Here is a 24,303-nt window from a genome sequence, read left to right on the forward strand (position 1 = left end):
TTAGAAGTCGTGGCAACTTGGAAGGACATATTGAAGCTTCTTAAAAAAAATCACAAGTGTCAAAAATATTTTGTTGAACTGGGGTCTGGGAAAACAGGCCTTAATACATGCGCGTATAACGTGTCGTTTCAGATTGGTGTGTTAATTACGCACAGGCTATTAAGGGACAATACTCTCTGCTTTAAAAGAATTTGTTTAATGGAAGTATCATCTAAACAAACAAAAAAATCTGTCTAGGTAGAAAATTTCATTCATGATTGGCCTGTGCATACTTCACCAGCTACATGTATCTGGGACAACATTTTACATTTAACATGTGCATTAAGCCCCATTTTTCAAGAGCCAATCTCATTAAAATCTTAGCTTTAGATAAACTTTGAATCTGAATTTTCATATATGTCAATGTATGTGTTACAGACTGTGAAGCATGAAGTGAACGTGCCTGTGTTAAAGAACCTGGTGGAGATGTTATATTCAAACTCTGTGGACCTCTCCAGTAAACAGAAATACAAGCAGGTATGGGTTGGCTTGAGTAGCTTAGTGTAGAAGACCTCTCTAGTAAACAGAAATACAAGCAGATATATGTTGGCTTGAGTAGCTGTAGTGTAGAAGACCTCTCTAGTAAACAGAAATACAAGCAGATATGGGTTGGCTTGAGTAGCTGTAGTGTATAAATCTAGTAAACAGAAATACAAGCAGGTATGGGTTGGCTTGTTTAGCTGTAGTGTATAAATCTAGTAAATAGAAATACAAGCAGGTATGGGTTGGCTTGATTAGCTGTAGTGAATAAATCTAGTAAACAGAAATACAAGCAGGTATGGGATGGCTTAATTAGCTGTAGTGTATAAATCTAGTAAACAGAAATACAAGCAGGTATGGGTTGGCTTGATTAGCTGTAGTGTATAAATCTAGTAAACAGAAATACAAACAGGTATGGGATGGCTTGATTAGCTGTAGTGTTTAAGACCTCTGTAGTAAACAGAAATACAAGCAGGTATGGGTTGGCTTCATTAGTTGTAGTGTATACGACCTCTCTCGTAAACAGAAATACAATCAGGTATGGGTTGGCTTGATAAGCTGTAGTGTATAAGACCTCTCTAGTAAACAGAAATACAAGCAGGTATGGGTTGTCTTGATTAGCTGTAGTGTATAAATCTAGTAAACAGAAATACAAGCAGGTATGGGATGGCTTCATTAGCTGTAGTGTATAAATCTAGTAAACATAAATACAAGCAGGTATGGGTTGACTTGATAAGCTGTAGTGTATAAGACCTCTCTAGTAAACAGAAATACAAGCAGGTATGAGTTGGCTTGATTAGCTGTAGTGTATAAGACCTCTGTTGTAAACAGAAATATAAGCAGGTATGGGATGGCTTGATAAGCTGTAGTGTATAAATCTAGTAAACAGAAATACAAGCAGGTATGGGATGGCTTCATTAGCTTTAGTGTATAAATCTAGTAAACAGAAATACAAGCAGGTATGGGTTGGCTTGATAAGCTGTAGTGTATAAATCTAGTAAACAGAAATACAAGCAGGTATGGGTTGGCTTGATTAGCTGTAGTGTATAAATCTAGTAAACAGAAATACAAGCAGGTATGGGATGGCTTGATAAGCTGTAGTGTATAAATCTAGTAAACAGAAATACAAGCAGGTATGGGTTGGCTTGATTAGCTATAGTGTATAAGACCTCTCTAGTAAACAGAAATACAAGCAGGTATGGGATGGCTTCATTAGCTGTAGTGTATAAATCTAGTAAACAGAAATACAAGCAGGTATGGGTTGGCTTCATTAGCTGTAGCGTATAAATCTAGTAAACAGAAATACAAGCAGGTATGGGATTGCTTCATTAGCTGTAGTGTATAAATCTAGTAAACAGAAATACAAGCAGGTATGGGATGGCTTCATTAGCTGTAGTGTATAAATCTAGTAAACAGAAATATAAGCAGGTATGGGTTGGCTTGATTCGCTGTAGTGTATATGACCTCTCTAGTAAACAGAAATACAAGCAGGTATGGGATGGCTTCATTAGCTGTAGTGTATAAATCTAGTAAACAGAAATATAAGCAGGTATGGGTTGGCTTGATTAGCTGTAGTGTAGAAGACCCCTCAGGTAAACAGAAATACAAGCAGGTATGGGTTGGCTTGATTAGCTGTAGTGTATAAGACCTCTCTAGTAAACAGAAATACAAGCAGGTATGGGATGGCTTGATAAGCTGTAGTGTATAAATCTAGTAAACAGAAATATAAGCAGGTATGGGTTGGCTTGATTAGCTGTAGTGTATAAGACCTCTCTAGTAAACAGAAATACAAGCAGGTATGGGATGGCTTGATAAGCTGTAGTGTATAAATCTAGTAAACAGAAATACAAGCAGGTATGGGTTGGCTTGATTAGCTGTAGTGTATAAATCTAGTAAACAGAAATACAAGCAGGTATGGGTTGGTGTTATTAGCTGTAGTGTATAAGACCTCTCTAGTAAACAGAAATACAAGCAGGTATGGGATGGCTTCATTAGCTGTAGTGTATAAATCTAGTAAACAGATATACAAGCAGGTATGGGATGGCTTCATTAGCTGTAGTGTATAAATCTAGTAAACAGAAATATAAGCAGGTATGGGTTGGCTTGATTAGCTGTAGTGTATATTTCCTCTCTAGTAAACAGAAATACAAGCAGGTATGGGTTGGCTTGATAAGCTGTAGTGTATAAGACCTCTCTAGTAAACAGAAATACAAGCAGGTATGGGATGGCTTCATTAGCTGTAGTGTATAAATCTAGTAAACAGAAATATAAGCAGGTATGGGTTGGCTTGATTAGCTGTAGTGTATATTTCCTCTCTAGTAAACAGAAATACAAGCAGGTATGGGTTGGCTTGATTAGCTGTAGTGTATAAGACCCCTCTAGTAAACAGAAATACAAGCAGGTATGGGTTGGCTTGATTAGCTGTAGTGTATAGGACCTCTCCAGTAAACAGAAATACAAGCAGGTATGGGTTGGCTTGATTAGCTGTAGTGTATAAGATTATAATTGACAGGGGTCAAGGTCTATAAGGTTGCTTATTAAGACGTTTCCCAGGTTTATGCTCAAACTGACACCTTTCTGTTTATTAAGTACTGTCTTAAAATCTTAATCAACATCTGAGCGCAAATTCTTCACTCGATATGTTAACGCGTGAAAACTGTCAACACTTACAAATGTTTTAGCCAAATTTACTTGTTCATTATTAAATAAACTGTAACATTTAAAATATAAATTGCCATGCTTCATGTTGAACACTATATACATATTGGAAGTATATAATAATGTTTATAAATATATTTATTGAAACTTTTTTTCCTTTGTGTGTGTCCTTGGGAGCACTGGTATTCAATCATATTGCAAATAATGTTAGAGCTTTAATATTTATTACAATTAATTATAGAAACAAGTAATATCAATACTAATAGTTTTCATAAAAAGGAGACAGAGCGTATGTTTATTTAAATAAATAACATGTAGGCTGAATTCTTAACTTAACGTTATGTGCTATGAAATGTTTATATAGACTTAATGATCTCTCTGATCTCAGCGCTAAAAAAGTTTTAAGATGAATTAAAAACTTCCACTCTTTGGTGGATTTGGCTAAGTAAAGAATTTCAGGGAAAACAAAACTATCACAGGTAGCTTGAAGAAGCACTAAATGTTTATGTTGTTATGGTTACAGCCCCTTATACCCATGGTGACCTGCCTGCTGGCGGTGAGCCAGAAGCAGTTCTTCTTGAGCAACTGGCCCTACTTCCTCACCAACTGTCTGTCCTTGCTGAAGCACAGGGACAACAAACTGTCCCGCGTTGCTCTCGAGTCCGTATCTAGGCTTGTCTGGTAAGGATGACCTTCAAGCTTGTTTGATACTGTGCGTGTGAATGTGAGTTTGAAGGCTGTGATTTCCACTTCTTTCAACAGAATGCCAATATTGCTTTTTCAAAAAGCTCTCTCAAAATCACACACTTTGTGTTTCTTGGGTAGAACAAGAACACTGGCTGTCTTTGAGATTGGAAAAGTGATTACACTGATTTTGTATCTTAACTTTCTGGTGAAGAGTTCCTTTACAGAAGACTGGAATCATAAGGGGAAGTTACCATATATGTAGTTGAGCTTTAGATTGTTCAAAGGCAAGGAAAGATGGTGGGTTCAATCCTTGTGGCATCAGTACTTCATATCTTCAGGACAGGCACCAAACTCATCTTTATGACTAAACACCTGAACTAAATAAGTCTTGTTTTGGAAAAACAGGGTTAAATGCATGTGCAGTTAGTGTCATCCCAGATAAGCCTGTAAAGTCTGCACATGCTTATCTGGAATGACACTTTCCGCTTTTTGGGGTATATTTTGTTAGAAGGAAATCCAGTTTAGGCAAAAAGTGTCCTGCCTGATTAGCTATGCAGACTTTTATGGTAATTTTGGTGTAAAGGAAATCCAGTTTAGGCAGAAAGTGTCCTGCCTGATTAGCTATGCGGTCTTTTATGGTAATTTTGGTTTAAAGGAAGTCCAGTTTAGGCAGAAAGTGTCCTGCCTGATTAGCTATGCGAACTTTTATGGTAATTTTGGTTTAAAGGAAGTCCAGTTTAGGCAGAAAGTGTCCTGCCTGATTAGCTATGCAGACTTTTATGGTAATTTTGGTTTAAAGGAAGTCCAGTTTAGGCAGAAAGTGTCCTGCCTGATTAGCCATGCAGACTTTTATGGTAATTTTGGTTTAAAGGAAGTCCAGTTTAGGCAGAAAGTGTCCTGCCTGATTAGCTATGCGGACTTTTATGGTAATTTTGGTTTAAAGGAAGTCCAGTTTAGGCAGAAAGTGTCCTGCCTGATTAGCTATGCGGTCTTTTATGGTAATTTTGGTTTAAAGGAAGTCCAGTTTAGGCAGAAAGTGTCCTGCCTGATTAGCTATGCGGACTTTTATGGTAATTTTGGTTTAAAGGAAGTCCAGTTTAGGCAGAAAGTGTCCTGCCTGATTAGCTATGCGGACTTTTATGGTAATTTTGGTTTAAAGCAAGTCCAGTTTAGGCAGAAAGTGTCCTGCCTGATTAGCTATGCGGACTTTTATGGTAATTTTGGTTTAAAGGAAGTCCAGTTTAGGCAGAAAGTGTCCTGCCTGATTAGCTATGCGGACTTTTATGGTAATTTTGGTTTAAAGGAAGTCAAGTTTAGGCAGAAAGTGTCCTGCCTGATTAGCTATGCGGACTTTTATGGTAATTTTGGTTTAAAGGAAGTCCAGTTTAGGCAGAAAGTGTCCTGCCTGATTAGCTATGCGGACTTTTATGGTAATTTTGGTTTAAAGGAAGTCCAGTTTAGGCAGCAAGTGTTGTCCACACCAGCTAATCTTGGACAACACTTGACACTCATGGAACCCAATTTTCCCAGACAAGGCAAATATTTACAATAATTCAAGTTTTGAGAAATACATAAGACATCATGAGCAACATCAGATTATTTTTACTTAAATGTATTTAACAAACTGAGTTATATGGACATTCTATATCATGTGTGAATTTTTATGACACTAATTGCTATCAGATTACGATCCAAGTTATTGTAATTTTGTCTGTCATAACACAGGCAACCAAAAAGATGTACACATGTAAACATGTTCTATTGTTTTTCTACTTGTTTTTACAATTTTTAAGCTTTATTATTCCTAAAAATCCTGTTTGCTCACATTTTGTTGATCAGGGTATATATGGTGCGAATAAAATGTGAGAGCAACCAGTCTACAACAAGTCGTCTGCAGAGCATCATAAGCAGTCTGTTTCCAAGGGGACAGAAGGTTGTCATGCCCAAGGACATGCCCTTGAACATATTTGTCAAGATCATTCAGTTCATTGCAACAGTAAGTATTGATTAATTAACAAACGTCCAGATATTTGATTTTGTGACCAAAATGTGTTTTTTTATGACCCTTAAAATTGATTCTGCATCACCTTTTAAATGTGTTAAATAAAAAGATTGTTGACATTAATTGAATTTGTATCATAATTTAATTAACTAAATGCCTTTCACTTCATGCCGTTAGGTATGTACTTTATCACATGCTTTGATTATGATGTAATAAAACCATAAAAAATATTCTTATCTGAAACATGTTTAAAATTACAATATGAGTGTTTTCATTTGCTACCCTTTCTTTGACTGAATAATTGTATAATTTAAATTGCAAAATAATTTTGTCACTTTCCTATGATACCTTATCAGTCAACAACTTTCAGATTTATCAGCCTAGTTTTACCAAATTTTAAGTTTTTTGTAATTTAAATGCCTGTTGTAAAAAAAAGTGAACTGATGCCAGGTGTCATTTCTAAAGATCTTGTCATTGTTGATAAAACCAATTTCCAGAATTTTGTTAGTTAGCCACCCTTAGTGGAGAAATGATAACTCTGGTTACGGTATATCCTATTCATTCATTGTTTATACTCTAAATATTTACATGCTTGTTGAAAACTGTTTATGGCTTTATTCTCAGGAAAGACTCGACTTTGCCATGAGGGAGATTATCTTTGACCTGCTAAACATTGGAAAGAAATCAAACTTTCTAAATTCTGAGGTATGTGTCATGTGGAAAATGAAATGAAACAGTTGCCAAAACCACCGACAATATGAGCCTTGCTGTAGGAAAATAGGGCTTAATGCATCACAAAGTTTTGTCCTAGCCTGTGCAGTCCACACTTATAATCTTTAATCCAGTTAGGTCGGGATTGTTTGCCTTCATTGTACATCACATTCCCGCTTGTGTACTGCGACAAACAGTAACCCCACTTGCCCGACATGAAAGGTCATTTTGCGTGTCATCTTCTACAAACTCTATTGAATTTGCTTTGATCTCACATGATGCCAGCTGTCAATCACTTTCTTCTAAACATATCAGCCAATCAGTGCTCAGGCTGCCAATTATGCACAGTCCCCACATAAAGGTGTATGCAATAACTGTTAATGTCACACATCAATACTGATCTATCTCAACAACCTTTGCACATTAGATACAGTGTAAACGACTTGTTTTATATTTAGAGAAAACGTTTTTGCCATATCCATTTTTTATCCAAAATTGAAGATCTTAGAGTAAATTGACTCCCATGCGCTATGAAGTTTTTATTCTATATATCACGATTAGTGGATCCCGCCAACCGCGATATAACGGAGTTGAAGTGTAGATAATGCAATGTATCTTCTGAATTGGTGCAATGATAACAGCTGATACCTTAAGCTACACTACAACCATAAAAGGAGTCCAGTTTTCAGTGATCTTATACACAGGATTTGAATGGATTAAACAAATGGAGGCTTAAACAAGGTCTTCAAACAATGAAGAGTTTTGGTTAGTCTTTTAAGGAAGGGTAAGCGTACTTTTCTCTCCTGAGGTCATTTTAAAAACACCCCTTGTGGTATGGACCAATAGACGCTATTATTTCTTGGACTCTTCAGAGTTTCCTAATGACTAATTAAACTAACCACTGGACTGCATTTCTCCATGACTTTACAGAGGATGAGTATTGGTCTGCGTGCCTTCCTGGTGATCGCTCACAGCCTCCAGCAGTGTGATGGTGACCCGCCCATGCCCCAGTCCAACACTGTGCTGCCGTCCGGGGCAACCGTCCGTATGAAACGCACCTTCCTCAACAAGATGCTGACCGAGGACACGGCCAAACACATTGGGCTGGCCCAGTACATGCCCCACCTTCTGAAGACCTTTGACTCCATGTTGCGCAATCTGGATCTCAATGTTGGCAGGCCACTGATGTTGACAAAGGCGGAGAATGTGAACAAGGAACCGGAGGAGTTATTGACGTATGTATTGACTGTCATACATAAATGCCATGTATTTCAATATATTTGGAAGTGACTACAAAGTTCTTGAAGCATCTATGCTTTGAAACACATGTTCAAGCATGAAAACTTATGTTAAGATCAGCAGTCAAAGTGTCAATGAATTTGTAAATATAACAAATATCTGCTAAATTATATTGTGTTGAGTCAAGTTACCTTTTGATGGACATATATTTTTAGCTCCACTGGCCAGAGGCCAGCGGGGCTTATGTCATGGTCCTGTGTCCGTCTTGCATGCGTGCGTCAACTTTTTCTTTAAACATCTTCTTCTCCTAAACTACTGGTCCAATTCTGATGAAATTTCTCAGGAATGTTCCTGGGGTGAACCTCTTCCTAATTTGTTCAAATTATGCTCCTCGGGTCATATTTGACCCTGCCCCGGTGGTCAAAAATTGAAAATTTGCTTATATAAGGCCTATTTTGTGAAAACTTTAAAAAAATTCTCGTCCATAACCATTGGGCCTAGGGCTACCAAATTTGGTATTTAGTGACATCTTATAGTCCTCTACCAAGTTTCTTCAAATTATGCCCCTTGGGTCAAATTTGACCCTGCCCTGGGGGGTCAAAAAATTGAAAATTTAGTTATATAAGGCCTATTTTGTGAAAACTTTAGAAATCTTCTTGTCCATAACCATTGGGCCTAGAGCTATCAAATTTGTTATGTAGTGAAATCTTATAGTCCTCTACCAAGTTTCTTCAAATTATGCCCCTTGGGTCAAATTTGACCCTGCCCCGGGGGGTCAAAAATTTGAAAATTTGCTTATATAAGGCCTATTTTGTGAAAACTTTAGAAATCTTGTCCATAACCATTGGGCCTAGGGCTACCAAATTTGGTATGTAGAGACATCTAATAGACCTCTACCATGTTTATTCAAATTATGCCCCTGGGGTCAAATTTGACCCTGCCCTGGGGGGTCAAAAAATTGAAAATTTGCTTATATAAGGCCTATTTTGTGAAAACTTTAAAAATCTTGTCCATAACCATTGGGCCTAGGGCTACCAAATTTGGTATGTAGAGACATCTAATAGTCCTCTACCAAGTTTATTCAAATTATGCCCCTGGGGTCAAATTTGACCCTGCCCTGGGGGGTCAAAAAATTGAAAATTTGCTTATATAAGGCCTATTTTGTGAAAACTTTCAAAATCTTCTCGTCCATAAGCATTGGGCCTAGGGCTACCAAATTTGGTATGTAGTGACATCTTATGGTACTCGACCAAGTTTCTTCAAAGTATGCCCCTGTGGTCAAATTTGACCGTTCCCCGGGGGTCAAAAAATTGAGCATATGCTTATATTGGGCCCATTTTGTGCAAACTTTAAAAATCTTCTTGTCCATAACTATTGGGCCTATTTCTACCAAATTCCGTATGTAGTGACATCTAATAGGTCTTTACTTAGTTTGTTCAAATTATGCCCCTGGGGACAAATTTGACTAGGGGTCGCAAAATGAACATATGCTTAAATAAGGCCTATTTTGTGCAAACTTTAAAAGTCTTCTTGTTCATAATTATAGAGCCTAGGGCTACTAAATTTGGTATGTAGTGATATCTAATAGTCCTCTACAAAATTTGTTCATGACTCGCAGATGACCCCCTATTGATTTTCAGGTCACTAGGTCAAATGTCAAGGTCACGGTGGCTTGAAATAGTAAAATGGTTTCCGGATGATAACTCAAAAACGCTTATGCCTAGGATTATGAAACTTCATAGGTACATTGATCATGACTCGCAGATGACCCCTATAGATTTTCAGCTCACTAGGTCAAAGGTCAAGGTCACGGTGAAAAATGGTGATGAGATGAGCAATTTCTCCTTTTATCACAATTATTTATATCTTGAGCAATTTCTCCTTTTATCACAATTATTTCTTCCCTACCTGATCATTTCCTTCAGATTCCATTACAATTTAATTGTCGTCTGCAACCTCTTTCAAATTGGGAAAGTCCAAAATGTGTCGTTTGGTAAAGGGTTAAGGAATTTTAATTTATATGGGTCTTGTGAATCTGTTTCAAATCAAATGCATAGATTTGATCTTCAGCATCTAAAAATATGTGAAATAGAAAGAACGACAATATCTTTTGGGGAGATAAATGTACCTACTTTATAAGCAAAGGACCTGTGCAACAATTCCTGGGCTTTTTAGTTTGTTTAGTTAACATGGTAGTAACATTTTCCATATATAAAAATGCTCACCCTTCCAACTTTAAGCGCCCAGTGGGACGAGGGATAGAAAGAGAAAGTCACATGCTTGAGTACATTTCAACCAATGCGCATTGCACGTTTTTTTCGCATAAAAAAACAGTGGAGCAGTACAGAGCCATCATGGCCCTCTTGTTTGTTAGTTGCCTGTCATTAATAAATATAACCATTTTATATTATATGTGGTGTATAAAGAGGTCTTCATTCAAAGTTTACATCATTTTGCATTAAGAAGAGCCTTTCTGCTTCTGAAAATAGTGTGAAATATGCCTGTGAAATCATAAAATGTCAATCCGCGAAAAAATGTGTCATGTTTTGCTTCGCATATCTGCATACTTTACATTACTTTGGAGATTATTAAGGCATTATTTGTATTACAAAGTATCTGCTTCTAAAAAATGTTTGAAATATCAATAAATCAATCTGCAAAAGAAGATTCATGTATACCGCATACTGTACATTCAGTGGAGATCGTAAAGGCAAGATGGATCTGTTCCGGACATGTATCGCTGCCATCCCGCGCCTGATCCCGGATGGCATGTCTCACTCAGAGCTAGTCGAGCTGGTCACGCGGCTCACCGTGCATTTTGACGAGGAACTGCGTGGGCTGGCCTTCCAGGCTCTACAGAACCTCATGGTGGAGTCGGAGACCTGGAGGGAACACGTTGTGCGAGGTGAGGACACTGTTATGTTTCTATTTAAGTCATGTTTTGGGAAAACGGGGCTTAATGCATGTGCGTAAAGTGTTGTCCCAGATTATCGGCTAATTTGGGATGTCACTTTCTGCTTTCATGAAAAAACAATTTTTCAATGAAGTCTCTTCTAAACGAAAAGGTGGAATGTATGGTTCCTGAATATGTTGAATTTCTGCTCATGTGCAACTTAAACAGAAATCTCCAGCCAGTTTGACATAACCTATGTAAACAAAAAGCGAGAAATTGCTTTTTATGTATCCGGTAGGGTGGCTTGTAGCAGTTGGACTGTCCGTACGTCAGTCCGTCCAGTATTCTGTTTTCCGGAGGTTTTTTACGCTACGCTTTCAGATATAGAAATGCTTTTTAGTATGTAAGTCAACCTACACAACTTTACAGATGAAGTGTGAGTTACGTTCTGGTTCATCGATTTTTGGCAAAGTAATGGGCCTTGGAATTAAAAAGATTTCTATTAAATAGCTGCTGTGCTGCTTTTTAGCGCAGTAGGGGACATTTTGTTTCAAAAACGCAGGTCTTGTTACCACATTTTTTATCTGTATATTATAACAAGATCTTTAAAGTAATTCCAACATTTACCATATAAATGTCAGGGCATTTATTCTCCTTTAGTCCCACAAAGGATTTTCGAAAAAAATGATGCAATACTAGTTAACCCAGTTTTCTTCCTCTTTGGCGTTTTTTTCGGTATTAAAGTATTTTTTCACAAAACAGAAAGGCTAGATCCTTGCCCAAATCAAGAAAAGATCGCTGTGGTGTAATGGAAATGGTGTCCGCCTAGCGACCTGAAGGTCACGGGTTTGATCCCCACCGTGGGAGCATTCTTTAGATCTCCCTCAAAGACACCCGAGTACTGGTTCTAGGCCCAGGAAACGGACTAGAGAGCGTTTATATAAGCCTAAGGCTTTCGATGCAATGGAGCTAAAAATAAATAGGTTTAAACTTAATCAAGAAAAAAAGCCCTGAATGTTGTCAGAAAAATGTCAAGAAAAATATTAAAACTTGGATCTTTTGTTTAGAACAGATTTTATTATAAAATAACCATAAACCTACCATCAGAAATGAAAAATAAATTATTTTCAAATTAAGATAAAATTAAATTGTTAATGCTATATTTGGTTGTCATTGAAAAGTTTGAATTACTTGCTTGTGTTCCAAATAAGGCCATGTGAATGTTGGTCATTTCAGGGTTTGTCCAGTTCATTCAGAAGGAGATTTCGGACACCAATGTCCAGCAGCTGGACAGTGCCCTGAGGCTTCTGATGCAGCTCATCTCCAAGTACAACACACAGAAGGTTGGACATTTACACTTCAGAATTATTGTAACGGGAACTGTTGGCCTTTTGATTTGTTATGTTCTCTGGATACCCCAATAGCAAAGTATAGGGTTGTAAACTGGTAATGGTCCCACATTTTAAGGAATCATTTAGTGTTTTGCCAAAAAACAGTCACAAATGTTTAAATGATATTTTTAAGTTGTTTGTGGTGAAAGTCGATTCCATACACTGTCTATTAATACAAACAAAGTTCTTCACTCTTAAATGCTTTTTATGCCCCTGGATCGAAAGATCGGGTGTATATTGATTTTGGCCTGTCTGTTTTTTTATTCTATGTTTGTGTCTGTCACCAAACTTTAACCTTGGTCATAACATTTGCAATATTGAAGATAGCGACTTGATATTTGGCATGCATGTGTATTTCATGGAGCTGCCTATTTTGAGTGGTGAAAAATCAAGGTCATCCTTCAAGGTCAAAGGTCAGATATATGGCTTCAAAGTGGCGCCGTTGGAGGCATTGTGTTTCTGACAAACACATCTCTTGTTAAGGCTTGAAATTCCGCTCGATGTTGTGAGTTGGGTCCAAGATTATCACGTGCAACATTTCCTAACACCTTAAGAATAGCCCCTTATTATATAAATGATTTTTTCAAAGGCCACTTTTGAGTAGTAATCCTATCAAGTCTTAAACAAAATGCCTTTAAGTGGTACAACATATTTTCCCAATATAAATTAACAAAGAAATGGTTAGATTGCAACCTTTGATTTAACAACAACACGAATAGTTGGTTTTGTAATGATGTGAATAAAATTGGTCAAATAGGATGTTTACCTAATCTAATCATCAAGACAATAATGTTAACTTTCAGGTCCAGAACAACTAGAATAATGCTGATGCCTTCAAAATGAAATATTGGTATATACTGATAAACAGTAGCCTTTTGTTTAATGCATGTCGTTTAACATTTACCAAAAATATTGATGTGAGACCCATTTATTTATTGGATTTAACTTTTAAGCCTATATGTCTGTATAAAAATAGAGGTTATACTCTTCTAGATACAACTTTCAAACTTGGGTGAATCGTTCCATGTGGTTTGAAATTGATCCCTTTTTTCACCTGAGATGGAAGATTAGGTTGAATATTTTAATGCAATAGAAAGTCTCCTTACTCTACATGAGGTGAAAGAAGTCACCATGATGATAGACTAATATCCCACCTATACAGTAAACGTACCATGTTCCAGTACCCAGCCCTTACAGGAAGTCTGCTGGCCCTAAATTAGGTAGAGGGGCTAGCCTGTGATATTCTATGTAACCATAGACTGGCCATCCACCTGTACAATAATCTATAATTACCATAGACTGGCCACCGTACAATAATTTATAATTACCATAGACTGGCCACCCACCTGTACAATAATTTATAATTACCATAGACTGGCCACCCACCTGTACAATAATCTATAATTACCATAGACTGGCCACCCACTTGTACAATAATCTATATTTACCATGTTTCAGTACCTAGTCCTTACAGGAAGTCTGTTAGCCCTACATGAGGTTGAAGGTCTAGCTCTGGTTATGCTATGTAACCATAGACCGGTCACACGCAAGCTGGCAATGCACCTTCTGAAGGAGGTCAAGGGCATCCTGTCCTCGGTCACCACGTTCTCCATGCAACAGGTGAACAACCGCATTGCGTCAATTTATTCAATATTTTATGTTGGAGGAAACATTTGAGCTGCGCTCTGTGAAAATTGGGCTTAATGCATGTGTGTAAGCTTTATGCTTTTATGGTATTTTTTGCTTGAAGAAAGTCTCTTGTTTGTAAAAATCCAATAAATTGGGAAAGTGTTGTCCCTAATTAGCCTGTGTGGACTGCTGAGTCTCATCTGGGACGACTATTTATGGACATGCATTGAACCTGTTTCCTACAGCCATGCTAATTTATGGATATTTATCAAAAATATGTTTTTCAGTAGAAAATACAGATCTGGCAAAATGTTTACCAATATATCACAATGAAAAAGCAACATCAAGTTGTCAATTTGTTAACAGGGCTATTAGGTTAAATTAAGCTAGGTGGAGACTTTGATAGTAAATATATATTTTTGTTTCAAGTAGATAGATGTAGTGGAATATTAAAGGCAATTGTGTGTTTTGTTTTTCAGGTTGGTTGTATGGGGCTTCTAGAGATGATGGACAAGCACTGTCATGGTGTCGTGGAGAAGCTTCTGCCCATCCTGCCACAGTCAGAAAGGGTACGTGTGTTTGTGTCATGCATGTGCGTACAGTATTATACCAGATAAGCCTGCACAGCTTGCACAGGCTGATCTGGGACGATACTTTTTCGCCAAGATTTTCGTTTAGAAGAGATATCCTTTACAGGAGCAATTCCATACAAGTGGAATATTTGTTCCCTTATTAGTCACTAAGCACATTCATTAAGTGTGGTTTTCCCAGATCGCACCTGTAATATATTGTCATTATGGCTTTCTATATACATTCAGATAAAAAGTTGAAATGTATGTTATCCCATTCATTTAGCTCACAGAGCAGTATGCTGGTATAGGAGTCCACTCCTGTGTCATCCATAAGCCTTACACAATTAGTTCTCGTGCTAGAGACTTCCATATGAAAGTTACATAGCAGATGGGATAATTATTTTGCATGATCACTTGTTTACTTGAATTATTGACCATTTTATTATACAAGATATGGCAAATGTGCCCTTTTTGAAAAATAACTGACATCTTGATTAAACTTTAAAAGGTTAAAGGTGCGGTTTATAGTCTGCTTCGATATACATCTTCAGCCGACTTCACAATCAACCCCCTGATCACTGGGATTTAAGTCGTCCGTTAGCATATGGTGCACAAGGCAGCCACGACACATTGACTTATTTCCCTCACAGGTACCCATTTATACACCTGGTGGAGAGGAGCAAGCGTGGGATTAAGTTTTTGCTAAAAAAAAATTCAGTGCCTGGATCCCTAGCCCAGCATCTTACCACTAGACCACTGTCCCCACAAACTTTCACAGTTTGTATATGACCATCAGCTCTCCTAAAAGCTGAAATCATTGGAACTATTGGTGTTGAAAAATGTGAGTCATCGCCCTTTTGTGTGAAGAAAATACCACAAAAATGATAATATTGAGTATAGAATCTTCATTTTTCATCTTCACTTATCCTGCTCAGTTTTTTTGATAAGATGACTTGTGACTGAAGTCAAAAATAGAATTTTTAAACAAAAGAAAAAGATGTTACAAAAATATTTGTATTTCTAATTTTTAGTCCTAAAAAATGTATTTATGAAAAATTGGCACGTCAAAATGCCAATTCATATTTTATGACAAAACATATTCAATGTTGTTATTGCTTTTATTGACAGTTGTTGCTTTATAACAACAGCAACCAGATGTTATCGTGAAATGCAATTAATCTACTTACCAATTTGTTCAAATATTGCTTTATTTTAAAGCTTATAGCATGTTTTCCTTTTTTCCCTATGGCCCCCTGCATAGTTAACATTTCTATCTTAATGCATGTGCGTTAAGTGTTGTCCCAGATTAGCCTGTGCTGTCCACACAGGCTAATCAGTTACAAAACTCTCCGCTTGTATGTATTTTCTTCTCTCTCACTAGACACTAATCCAAAACTCGTCCAACATGGACCTGCAATGGCTGCTGGACCGTTCCAGTTCCATCTGGAGTGGCCATGACAAGGACCACCCGCCGGGTCCCAGCGAGTCCAACTTCTCCAAGGTTGACCCCTACATGCAGTGTATTGCCATGTTTGTGTCCAAGGACCTCGGTCAGACACTGTGTCCCCTTGCCATGGCGCACGCTTGGCCCATCGTGTTCACAAGACTGAACGCTCTGTACACGCTACTAGAACCAAAGTGAGTCTTGTTGTTGTTGTTGTTGTTAATTCAGGAAATGGTTATCTTTGGAAGATATGTTTGCAGGGGTGATTTCAATGAATATTCTAATGTCCAAATATCTTGATATTGCTTTTATTATTCAGATAATAATTTATGATCCAAATATTGGCAAAAAGTAAAGTAGGAAACAATATTCAACAATGGTCAAGTATTGTGTACGTATGCTCTGTCATTCTTGCATATCAATTAAATCCACACAGGTTAATCAAAACCTATTGCATAGACTAGATTTTCAAAATCAGACTTCCTTTAAACTAAAAATTCAATAAAAGGAGTTGTTGTCCTTGACTAGACTTTGCTGACTGCAAAGGCTAATCAGGGGCAACACTATGTGCTTGCGTTAAGCCCAATATTCCCAGAGCGTTTCTCTATTCTCCAGCAACATGATCAACGAGCACCGCGCCTCCACGTTCATCCGCTCGAGCAGCAAGAAGGTGACAACAGAGCGAGACCTGCACATGCAGCTCTGGCAGAACTACGTCATTCTGTCATGTGCTGTAGCCCAGACCACGCCCATCACAGAACTCGTGCAGAAATACACGCTACCAGAGCCAAGGTATCCTTGTCTCATAGAATTGAATAGAGATAGAAAAATCTTACTTGACAAACTAGGACAAAGTTATTGTTAATACAGATTTCAACAAATGTGAGCATTAAAAAAAATCCAGATCATTGGCAATTTTTAATACTTATTTGAATATCTATCTCTGTCAGACCAAGATGAAATGTTTCATTTAGTTCTTGGGTACAGTCAAAACTGACCTAATGGTCACTTGAGAATAACTGTCAATTGCATACAACAGTCAGTGTGGATTCCCCTCAACAAAAATCATGCTAAATTACACTTGAGAATAACGGGCAACAGACAGTATATTTCACTCCGAAAGTCATGTTTGAACTGAAAAGAATGGTCACGTGTCAGTCGTTTTGAGTCGCGAAATATTAAGAACTCAAACAAAACAGGTGCACGTATTTATAAGAATATGTATTAGTAGCAATTTTTTGGATGCATTCATAACGACAATGCATGAGCAAGTAACCAAGTCAATAGATCTTTATCGCTGATAAGGTGTTAAAAACAACACTAAGCTGGCTAGTGTTCTTATAAAGAAGGCGATAAAAGGATTAGTGATGGTCTATTCAGGAAAAATATATGTTGAATTGCAACTTTTATAACAAACTAAATACTTTTTAATAAGATTTCTGCATTTTTTTCTTCGAATTAGAACAATACAGTTATACCGTACTTTCCGTTTATTACCGCTAATCAGCTTTTATAATTGTTTGGACGTGACGCCAAATGACATGTGACAATCTTTATGTAAAAATACATCCCAATGAATGTAATACCAACTGTCAGATTTACTGAATGAACAAGATGCATGTGTAAACAAAAATTATATCGTTGATAAAGTCATAGATTTAGTTTAAACATAGTTATAAAATTAAATCAATTTATAAGACATTATTCTGTATTATTTACTGTAAATGATTGATGTTATTATGCTTAGTGATCGGCGATGAGCCTTTGTTTTACACTGTGTGCGATCGACTGGGTGGGGTAACGATGTCACAATACTACCAACTGACCAACCATCAAAAAAGTAGTGATCCGAGAATAGCAGTCAATCATCGACAATGGTCACTTTGGCCAATTCCCTCGACTGACCGCTGTTCTCAGTTTTTTTACTGTTTTTAGCAAAAAATTACTTACTTTGTGTTGCATGTGTCCAGTGCCAATTAAAGCAGTTCTCATGGCTTAAATCTTCATATGTTTGTTTGTTGAACACAGCTAGCAAGTCAAAGTTTTGCTAGGACAATTGACTGCCTAGTGTTGTTACCAGATCTGTACATCACATTGAAGATGTATTGGCTTCCTGCAAAGTAATAAGAAGACCCTACCCTCAAATTCTGTTAATTTTTCAAGTTTCGCTTGAAGAAATCCTCTCAATATTGTCTTTTGCCAGTGTTGTCAATGACGAGACTACAGACAAGGTGTCCAGCGTGAGTATGCTGTTCAAACAGCTCGTGCCATTAATCCGTTGTGAAAGTGCCGACATACGGGACACTATTGTCAATGGACTGGGATATACCAACTCTGCTGTCTTCAAGTAAGCACTACTATTGAATTCATATAGAGGATATGTGTTGATTTCAATGTAAGATTGTGTTATCATTACATTAGCAGTCACATAACATGTATTTTAACAAGTGGCCAACAAGTGTTGATCTTGTCTTAGATATTGTTATCCAGCTGTGAATGTGGGTATGTGTGTTTGTCAGACACAGTTTCTTATCAAACATTTATTTTTATTAAAAAATACTCACCTTAAATAAGGTTACATTCAGTATAAGTAAGTAGAAATGTGTACCAAACACATTTGTCAGATGTTATTATACTGTCCATTCAAATACAAATTTGTAGTATATGTTACCATATTTTAGTTTATTTCAGCTGTTATCTGTTTTCCCCTTCGTGACATTTCATTATTATTTATTTTCATTTTCATATGATCCTATGTAACTTTCTGTTTTCACCTGTTTGCCTACTGTATGTATAATCTTTTGTAATTACCTGTTATTGCCTGTTACCATGGGTTTTTGTCCCCTACCGGTTTCATCCTCCTGTTTATATAGTCCTCCATAGTCCATAAGCATCTGTTATCGTATGTCATCTCTTGTATGTATAATAATTTGTTATCACCTGTTACCACATGTTATCTTCATCTCTGTTATTGTATGTCATTACCTGTTGCCCCCTGTCATCACCTGGTATTACCTTTTATCCCCTGTCATCACCTGTAATCACCTGTCATCACCTGTTATCACCTGTAATCCAGAGAGCTGATGGAAGAGATGGTGAACCTGTTGAAGGAAGCCATTGAAAGAAAGACTGAGAACATCCGCAAGCGACGCAAGAAGGATGTACTACGTGTGCAACTTGCCCATATCTTTGAGAAAATGGCAGAGCACAAGACATTTGCACAGAGGTAGAACTATTTTTATGCATTTTAAGAATTATTTTTTCTGTTTGTGAGTAAATACTAATTATGGCATAAAAAACTCGACTTAATTAAGTATGTCAGGTATAAAAACAATTAAAGGCATCTATGATGAGCAGTTACGGTTTAACAAATATCAGATGAATGTCAGGTCTAAAGATATGTAGCTGATTGATGCATATAAATGAAAGGTATTAAGATTTCTTGCTGATTGATGCATATTTAAACAATAAAAAGTTTTAGATGAGTTAAACATTGGGACAAAAAGCAAAATACTTCATGTTGTGACAAGTGGCAAATTAAGTCATTGTCGAAGTCAAGGAGAGATTAAGCTGTGTACCTTCTCAATCCGTGATATGTTGTTAACTGGTATATAAAATAATATATTGATGGTGCATAATTTCATCATTGCCTTTACATAATGCAGCCTCAGACACACAAGGACCCAATAAAATTGGATCTACACACACAACTTCATCATCAAAGCTGTTGTTGTTAAAGATTATATATCAGCCTTGCTCTGTGAAAATGGGGCTAAATGCATAAGTGTAGTGTCATCCCAGATAAGGGTGTGCAGTCTGCACTGGCTAATCAAGGAACACACTCTCCGCTTAAAGTGGGTTTTTGCTCTGAAGAAATTTCCTTTGTAGGACATTTTTTTTAAAGTGTCGTCCCTGATTAGCCTGTGTGGAATGCACAGGCTAATCAGGGACAACATTTTTGGCAGTTAACCCTGTTTTCCCAGAGTGTGGCCCATGCTCATTCTGTTTCAGCGAGTCCGCTGTGCTGGACCGTGATGACCACAGCCTGACTAAGCAGTTTGTTGAGTACATTGACGGGGCCCGGATCTACCTTGAGGGGGAGAGTGACCGGGACCTGCCCACCCTGCAGGACATCAGGCTGCACTTCTCACTGTTTGTACGACATCTCATCTCCAACACACCAGGTGGGTGGAGACCAGTAATCAGTCAGTCATTATAACCCAGCGGTTTTAATTTTACAATATTCATTAAAATTGAATTTTGTATAAAAAACTGAAGAAAAATAAAGAAAATAAAAGAATGTTTAGTGGTTAAATACCTCTTAAGTAGTGTTCTTTTTTATTAAGCTGTTGGAAGTATTTTTTTTTAAATACAAAGAAAAGGGCTGTTGGAAGTATTTTTTTTTAAATACAAAGAAAAGGGGGTGCCCTCCTTCCGCACCAATATCCTACCTGGCTGTTTTTCCAGGAAACATTACTGGGGAAAGGCATGCTGTATACAGTGTCGTTTAGTATTGGTCACTACTGTGACAAAATTAAGCTTCTTCTACAACAGTCGTGACCTAGTGGGTCATATTTTGGGGTTGATTTGATCACAAATCTCCATTTCAGCAGGGTATAATTGACAAGTTTGTTGCAATGTTATATTTCAGGGGAGTACAAGTCAAAGCTGCTGAGTAGAGAGCTGCGCTACAGCCTGTTTGACCTGTTTGCTAGCTGGAGTGGCAAGTTCAGCCATACATCCAGCGCAATTGATAAGAGGTGCAATGTTCTCACAAATATTTGAACAGGATTGTGGGAAAATTGGGCTTAATGCATGTGAGACAAGTGTTGTCCCAGATTAGCCTATGCAGTCTGCACAGACTAATCATAGACAAAACTTTTAATTATTTTTATTTTTGAACGAGGTCTCTATAAATGAAAATCACAAGTAAGCTGAAAGAGTTGTCCCTGATAAGCCTATTTGGACTGCACAGGCTAATATGTGACAACACTTTATGCAAAAGCATTAAGCCCAGTTTTCACTGAATGCCTCTCATTTAGAGAAATAATGGTGTAGTGGGTATGGTCCCAATCTTAAAGAGATCTTCTGACAAATACAAGTTAAGACTCACATTTTAGCCTGCAAGACAAAGATTTATTAACCAGGTCTTCACTGGTGTTAAAAATCCTATTAGAATGGGTGTAGTGCGCGAGCACATGTTTTCTTGTCTTTAATGCAATTTGGGATACAGCAAGGTTTTTTGGACACTTAGATTGGGAATCTATTTGGGTCGTGTTGGCTCAAGATCATTGTTATTAATGATAGAAAAACAGTTTCCACTCAATAACTTAGTTTTGATTCAGATATTGCTCTGAAATGTTGTCTTTACGTTGCTTGTACAAATACCTAGCTTAGAAATGCATTTCCGGCCAGTTGTGTCAAGATAAGGGTGGTTTCTGGTAAATTACTTTATGGATCTTGATGACACTTTTGATATAGCAATGCTGCAATGAAATCTTGCTGGGGATCGTATTTGGGCGATATTGGGTCTAGGTCACTTTTTGTTAAAAAAAGAAAACACTTTCTGCTCAGCTCAATAACTTTAGACAAACAAATAGCTCTGATATTTTGTGTTTTGTTAGCTTGCATAAAGACCTCAATCGGGAATGAATTTGGGGCCGTCTAGTTAATGTCAAGATCACTCCTATTTAAGAAAAAAAAGTTTGTTTGTTTGTACCAATCTTGATAAAACTTTCGATATAGCATGCTTGCAGGAGGCCTATCGTTTAATGATATTTTGGGCATGTCAGGTGAAGGTCACTGTTACTAATAATATAAACATGGCGTACTCTCAATTACTTGAGTTTGGAATCGGGTATTGTTCTTAAATTGTGTGTGTATGTTGATAACAAGAAAATCAAACTTGCTATTGCATTTGGGGTTGTTTCTGCTCAATAACTTGTGAAATATTGTGTTTACATTTTGTGTGTAGATAGCTTACAAAAGTCATGTATCCCCTGCTTTGATTCAATTTGGGACCTGTGAGGTTAAGATCATGGGCAATGTTTCTAAAAATAGACCAACACTTTCCTCATGATAGCTTGAGAGTTTTCACGTGTTAGTAAATATGATAAGTATGTGCAATAAGTTCTGGTAAACCAGCTTACCCAGGAAGAGTGTGAGTGGGTTGATTGAAGGCCGTTATATGACTGGAGTAGTGTTGAAAAAAGCATTACAAAGTTAAGAAATTTTTATTTTTATTTATGTCTTAAAGATTTGAAGACATTAATGTTAACACAGAGAAGACTCAACAAGTAGACTAGGGGAGTGGAGGTACCAGTTTCTATATCCCCAGTTTGTCTCTTGTTAGGGATGTACATTATAAGGAGCCCACTTTTCCATATCTTGTTAAATGTGTGGTGGCCCTAGATATCTGAGAAAAATCCCATTTATTATATGGATTCCTGAGGTTCATGAGAAACAATCATTTATTAAAACTGCAAATTTATTGCTTCAAACTGTCTATTAAACTTTTACTTTTTATACCCCTATTACCATTGGTAATGGGGGCTATATAGGAGTCACTTTGTCGGTCTGTCTGTCGGCCTGTCCGAGTTGTATCTAGATGATGTTAGTATTATTCTTTTATGTTAACATTCTCTCAAAATTCTTGTTTTATTATATTTATTATCACATTTTTTTTAATGACATTTTATGATTTATAAACAGATTGCAAAAAATAGTTGTTCAAGATAAACTTAACAACAAATTGTTACATTGAAATTAAGTGATTTTAATATTCAGTAGCAAAAAAGAAAGGAGAATCCAACTTAAAAAAGATGTATCTATTAAAAGTATATTCTACCGATGCCGTGAACAATCCCCTTGTTTATAACATGACTTTCTCATGCCTGAAGAATGAAGTGAAGTTCAGGTGATCTACGTCATTAGGTATTTTGCATATGTCATGAACTATATAAGGAACAGAAACTTTGAAACCTACAAACACTTTTTGGAATTTTGGAAAAAGATTCATGATTGAATGAAGGAACTTTCATTAATCTTGTAGAACATGCGTAGATTTGATCTTCAGCATCTAAAAATATGTGAAATAGAAAGAACGACAAGATCTTTTGGAGAGATAAAGGTACCTACGTTATTAGCAAAGGACCTGTGCGACAATTCCTGGGCTTTTTAGTCTGTTTAGTTAACACCGTAGTAACGTTTTCCATATATAAAAATGCTCACCCTTCCAACTTTAAGCGCCCAGTGGGACGATGGATAGAAAGAGAAAGTCACATGCTTGAGTACATTTCAACCCATGCGCATTGCACACTTTTTTTTGCATAAAAAAGCAGTGGAGCGAAACAGGGCCACCATAGCCCTCTTGTTTGTGAAGACAACATGCAAAATATTCTGTGTCAATGCGGCATTTGGGGGTATTCGTCACGTCTGTGACAAAGCTCTAGTTTACTGTGTCATAAATGATGTCATTTATTATGTCATCATGATAACAAAGGTGGACAACATTTGATAAAAAGAGCCTTGTTGTGTGTAAACTGGGCCTAATGCCTGTGCATGAAGTGTTGTCCCAAACCAGCCTGTGCAGTCCACAATGCTAATTAGAGACAACACTTTCGGCCTTAAATGGATATTGGTTTTGAAGAGACCTTTAAATTTCCATTTAAAGAAAAATACCATAAAAGTGGAAGGTGTCGCCTGTGAATACTGCACAGTCTTATCTGGGATGACACTTTACACACAAGTCATGCATTAAGCCCAGTTTTCCCAGAACAAGGCTGAAATATATATTTATAAGGCTGCTAGCAGGGTCTTACTGCAATTGTTCTGGTTGACCTAGGATGAGGCTATGATTTCTGACTGCAATATTACAGGTTGACTAAAGATGATGGCTGCACAGAGCTGGAGCTGACGGCAGTGAGGGCAATGTCTGCTGTTGTCTGCTGTGGTCCCGTGTTTGACACCAATGGATTGAATGATGACGGCTACATCTTCAACTGGCTGGACACCCTGCTGAGTTCCCATGACGACAGAGTAAGTCTCGCAGCTTTAGCTGAATGATCTTGTGTAAGAACTTGCAAATCTTTCAACTCGGTGGTGGCCAGTTATTTGTTTTTCCTGCAGTTGTCTGAGTTCTCAAACTGTTTACTAAAACATGAGTTATACGTTCATGATTACGTAAATTGTTTTTATGCCCCCGGATCGAAAGATCGGGGGTATATTGTTTTTGGCCTGTCTGTCTGTCATTCATTCATTGTGGGTGTCCCTAAACTTAACCTTGGTTAAAGTTTGATAACTTTTGCAATATTGAAGATAGCAACTCCATATTTGGCATGCATGTGTATCTTACGTAGCTGCACATTTTGAGTGGTGAAAAGTCAAGGTTAAGGTCATCCTTCAAGGTCAAAGGACAAATATCATTGTATTTTTCTTTCCTAAAACTTTAACATTCATTAAAGTTTGGTCATAACTTTTGGAATATTGAGGAAAGCAACTTGATATTTGGCATGCATGTATATCTCATGGAGCTGCACATTTTGAACGGTGAAAGGTCA

General features: G+C 37.2%; 1 protein-coding gene across 9 annotated transcripts in view; it reads left to right on the forward strand.

Moving 5' to 3' along the window:
- LOC127876753 (protein furry-like) overlaps window positions 1-24,303 on the forward strand; it is a 141,738-nt gene that overhangs the window by 34,594 nt on the left and 82,841 nt on the right. For all 9 annotated transcript variants that reach the window (XM_052422190.1, XM_052422196.1, XM_052422189.1 and 6 more), the window contains 16 exons: window positions 418-516; window positions 3,701-3,858; window positions 5,704-5,860; window positions 6,491-6,571; window positions 7,508-7,812; window positions 10,513-10,721; window positions 11,946-12,052; window positions 13,559-13,720; window positions 14,209-14,298; window positions 15,683-15,939; window positions 16,361-16,537; window positions 17,949-18,092; window positions 18,822-18,971; window positions 19,757-19,929; window positions 20,397-20,505; window positions 23,623-23,782. In XM_052422190.1, the coding sequence (XP_052278150.1) occupies window positions 418-516; window positions 3,701-3,858; window positions 5,704-5,860; window positions 6,491-6,571; window positions 7,508-7,812; window positions 10,513-10,721; window positions 11,946-12,052; window positions 13,559-13,720; window positions 14,209-14,298; window positions 15,683-15,939; window positions 16,361-16,537; window positions 17,949-18,092; window positions 18,822-18,971; window positions 19,757-19,929; window positions 20,397-20,505; window positions 23,623-23,782 (2,538 nt within the window). The remainder of the gene's footprint in view (window positions 1-417; window positions 517-3,700; window positions 3,859-5,703; window positions 5,861-6,490; window positions 6,572-7,507; window positions 7,813-10,512; window positions 10,722-11,945; window positions 12,053-13,558; window positions 13,721-14,208; window positions 14,299-15,682; window positions 15,940-16,360; window positions 16,538-17,948; window positions 18,093-18,821; window positions 18,972-19,756; window positions 19,930-20,396; window positions 20,506-23,622; window positions 23,783-24,303) is intronic.

The sequence above is a fragment of the Dreissena polymorpha genome, chromosome 4 (genome assembly GCF_020536995.1).
Source record: "Dreissena polymorpha isolate Duluth1 chromosome 4, UMN_Dpol_1.0, whole genome shotgun sequence".
In the NCBI taxonomy this organism is placed as follows: domain Eukaryota; kingdom Metazoa; phylum Mollusca; class Bivalvia; order Myida; family Dreissenidae; genus Dreissena; species Dreissena polymorpha.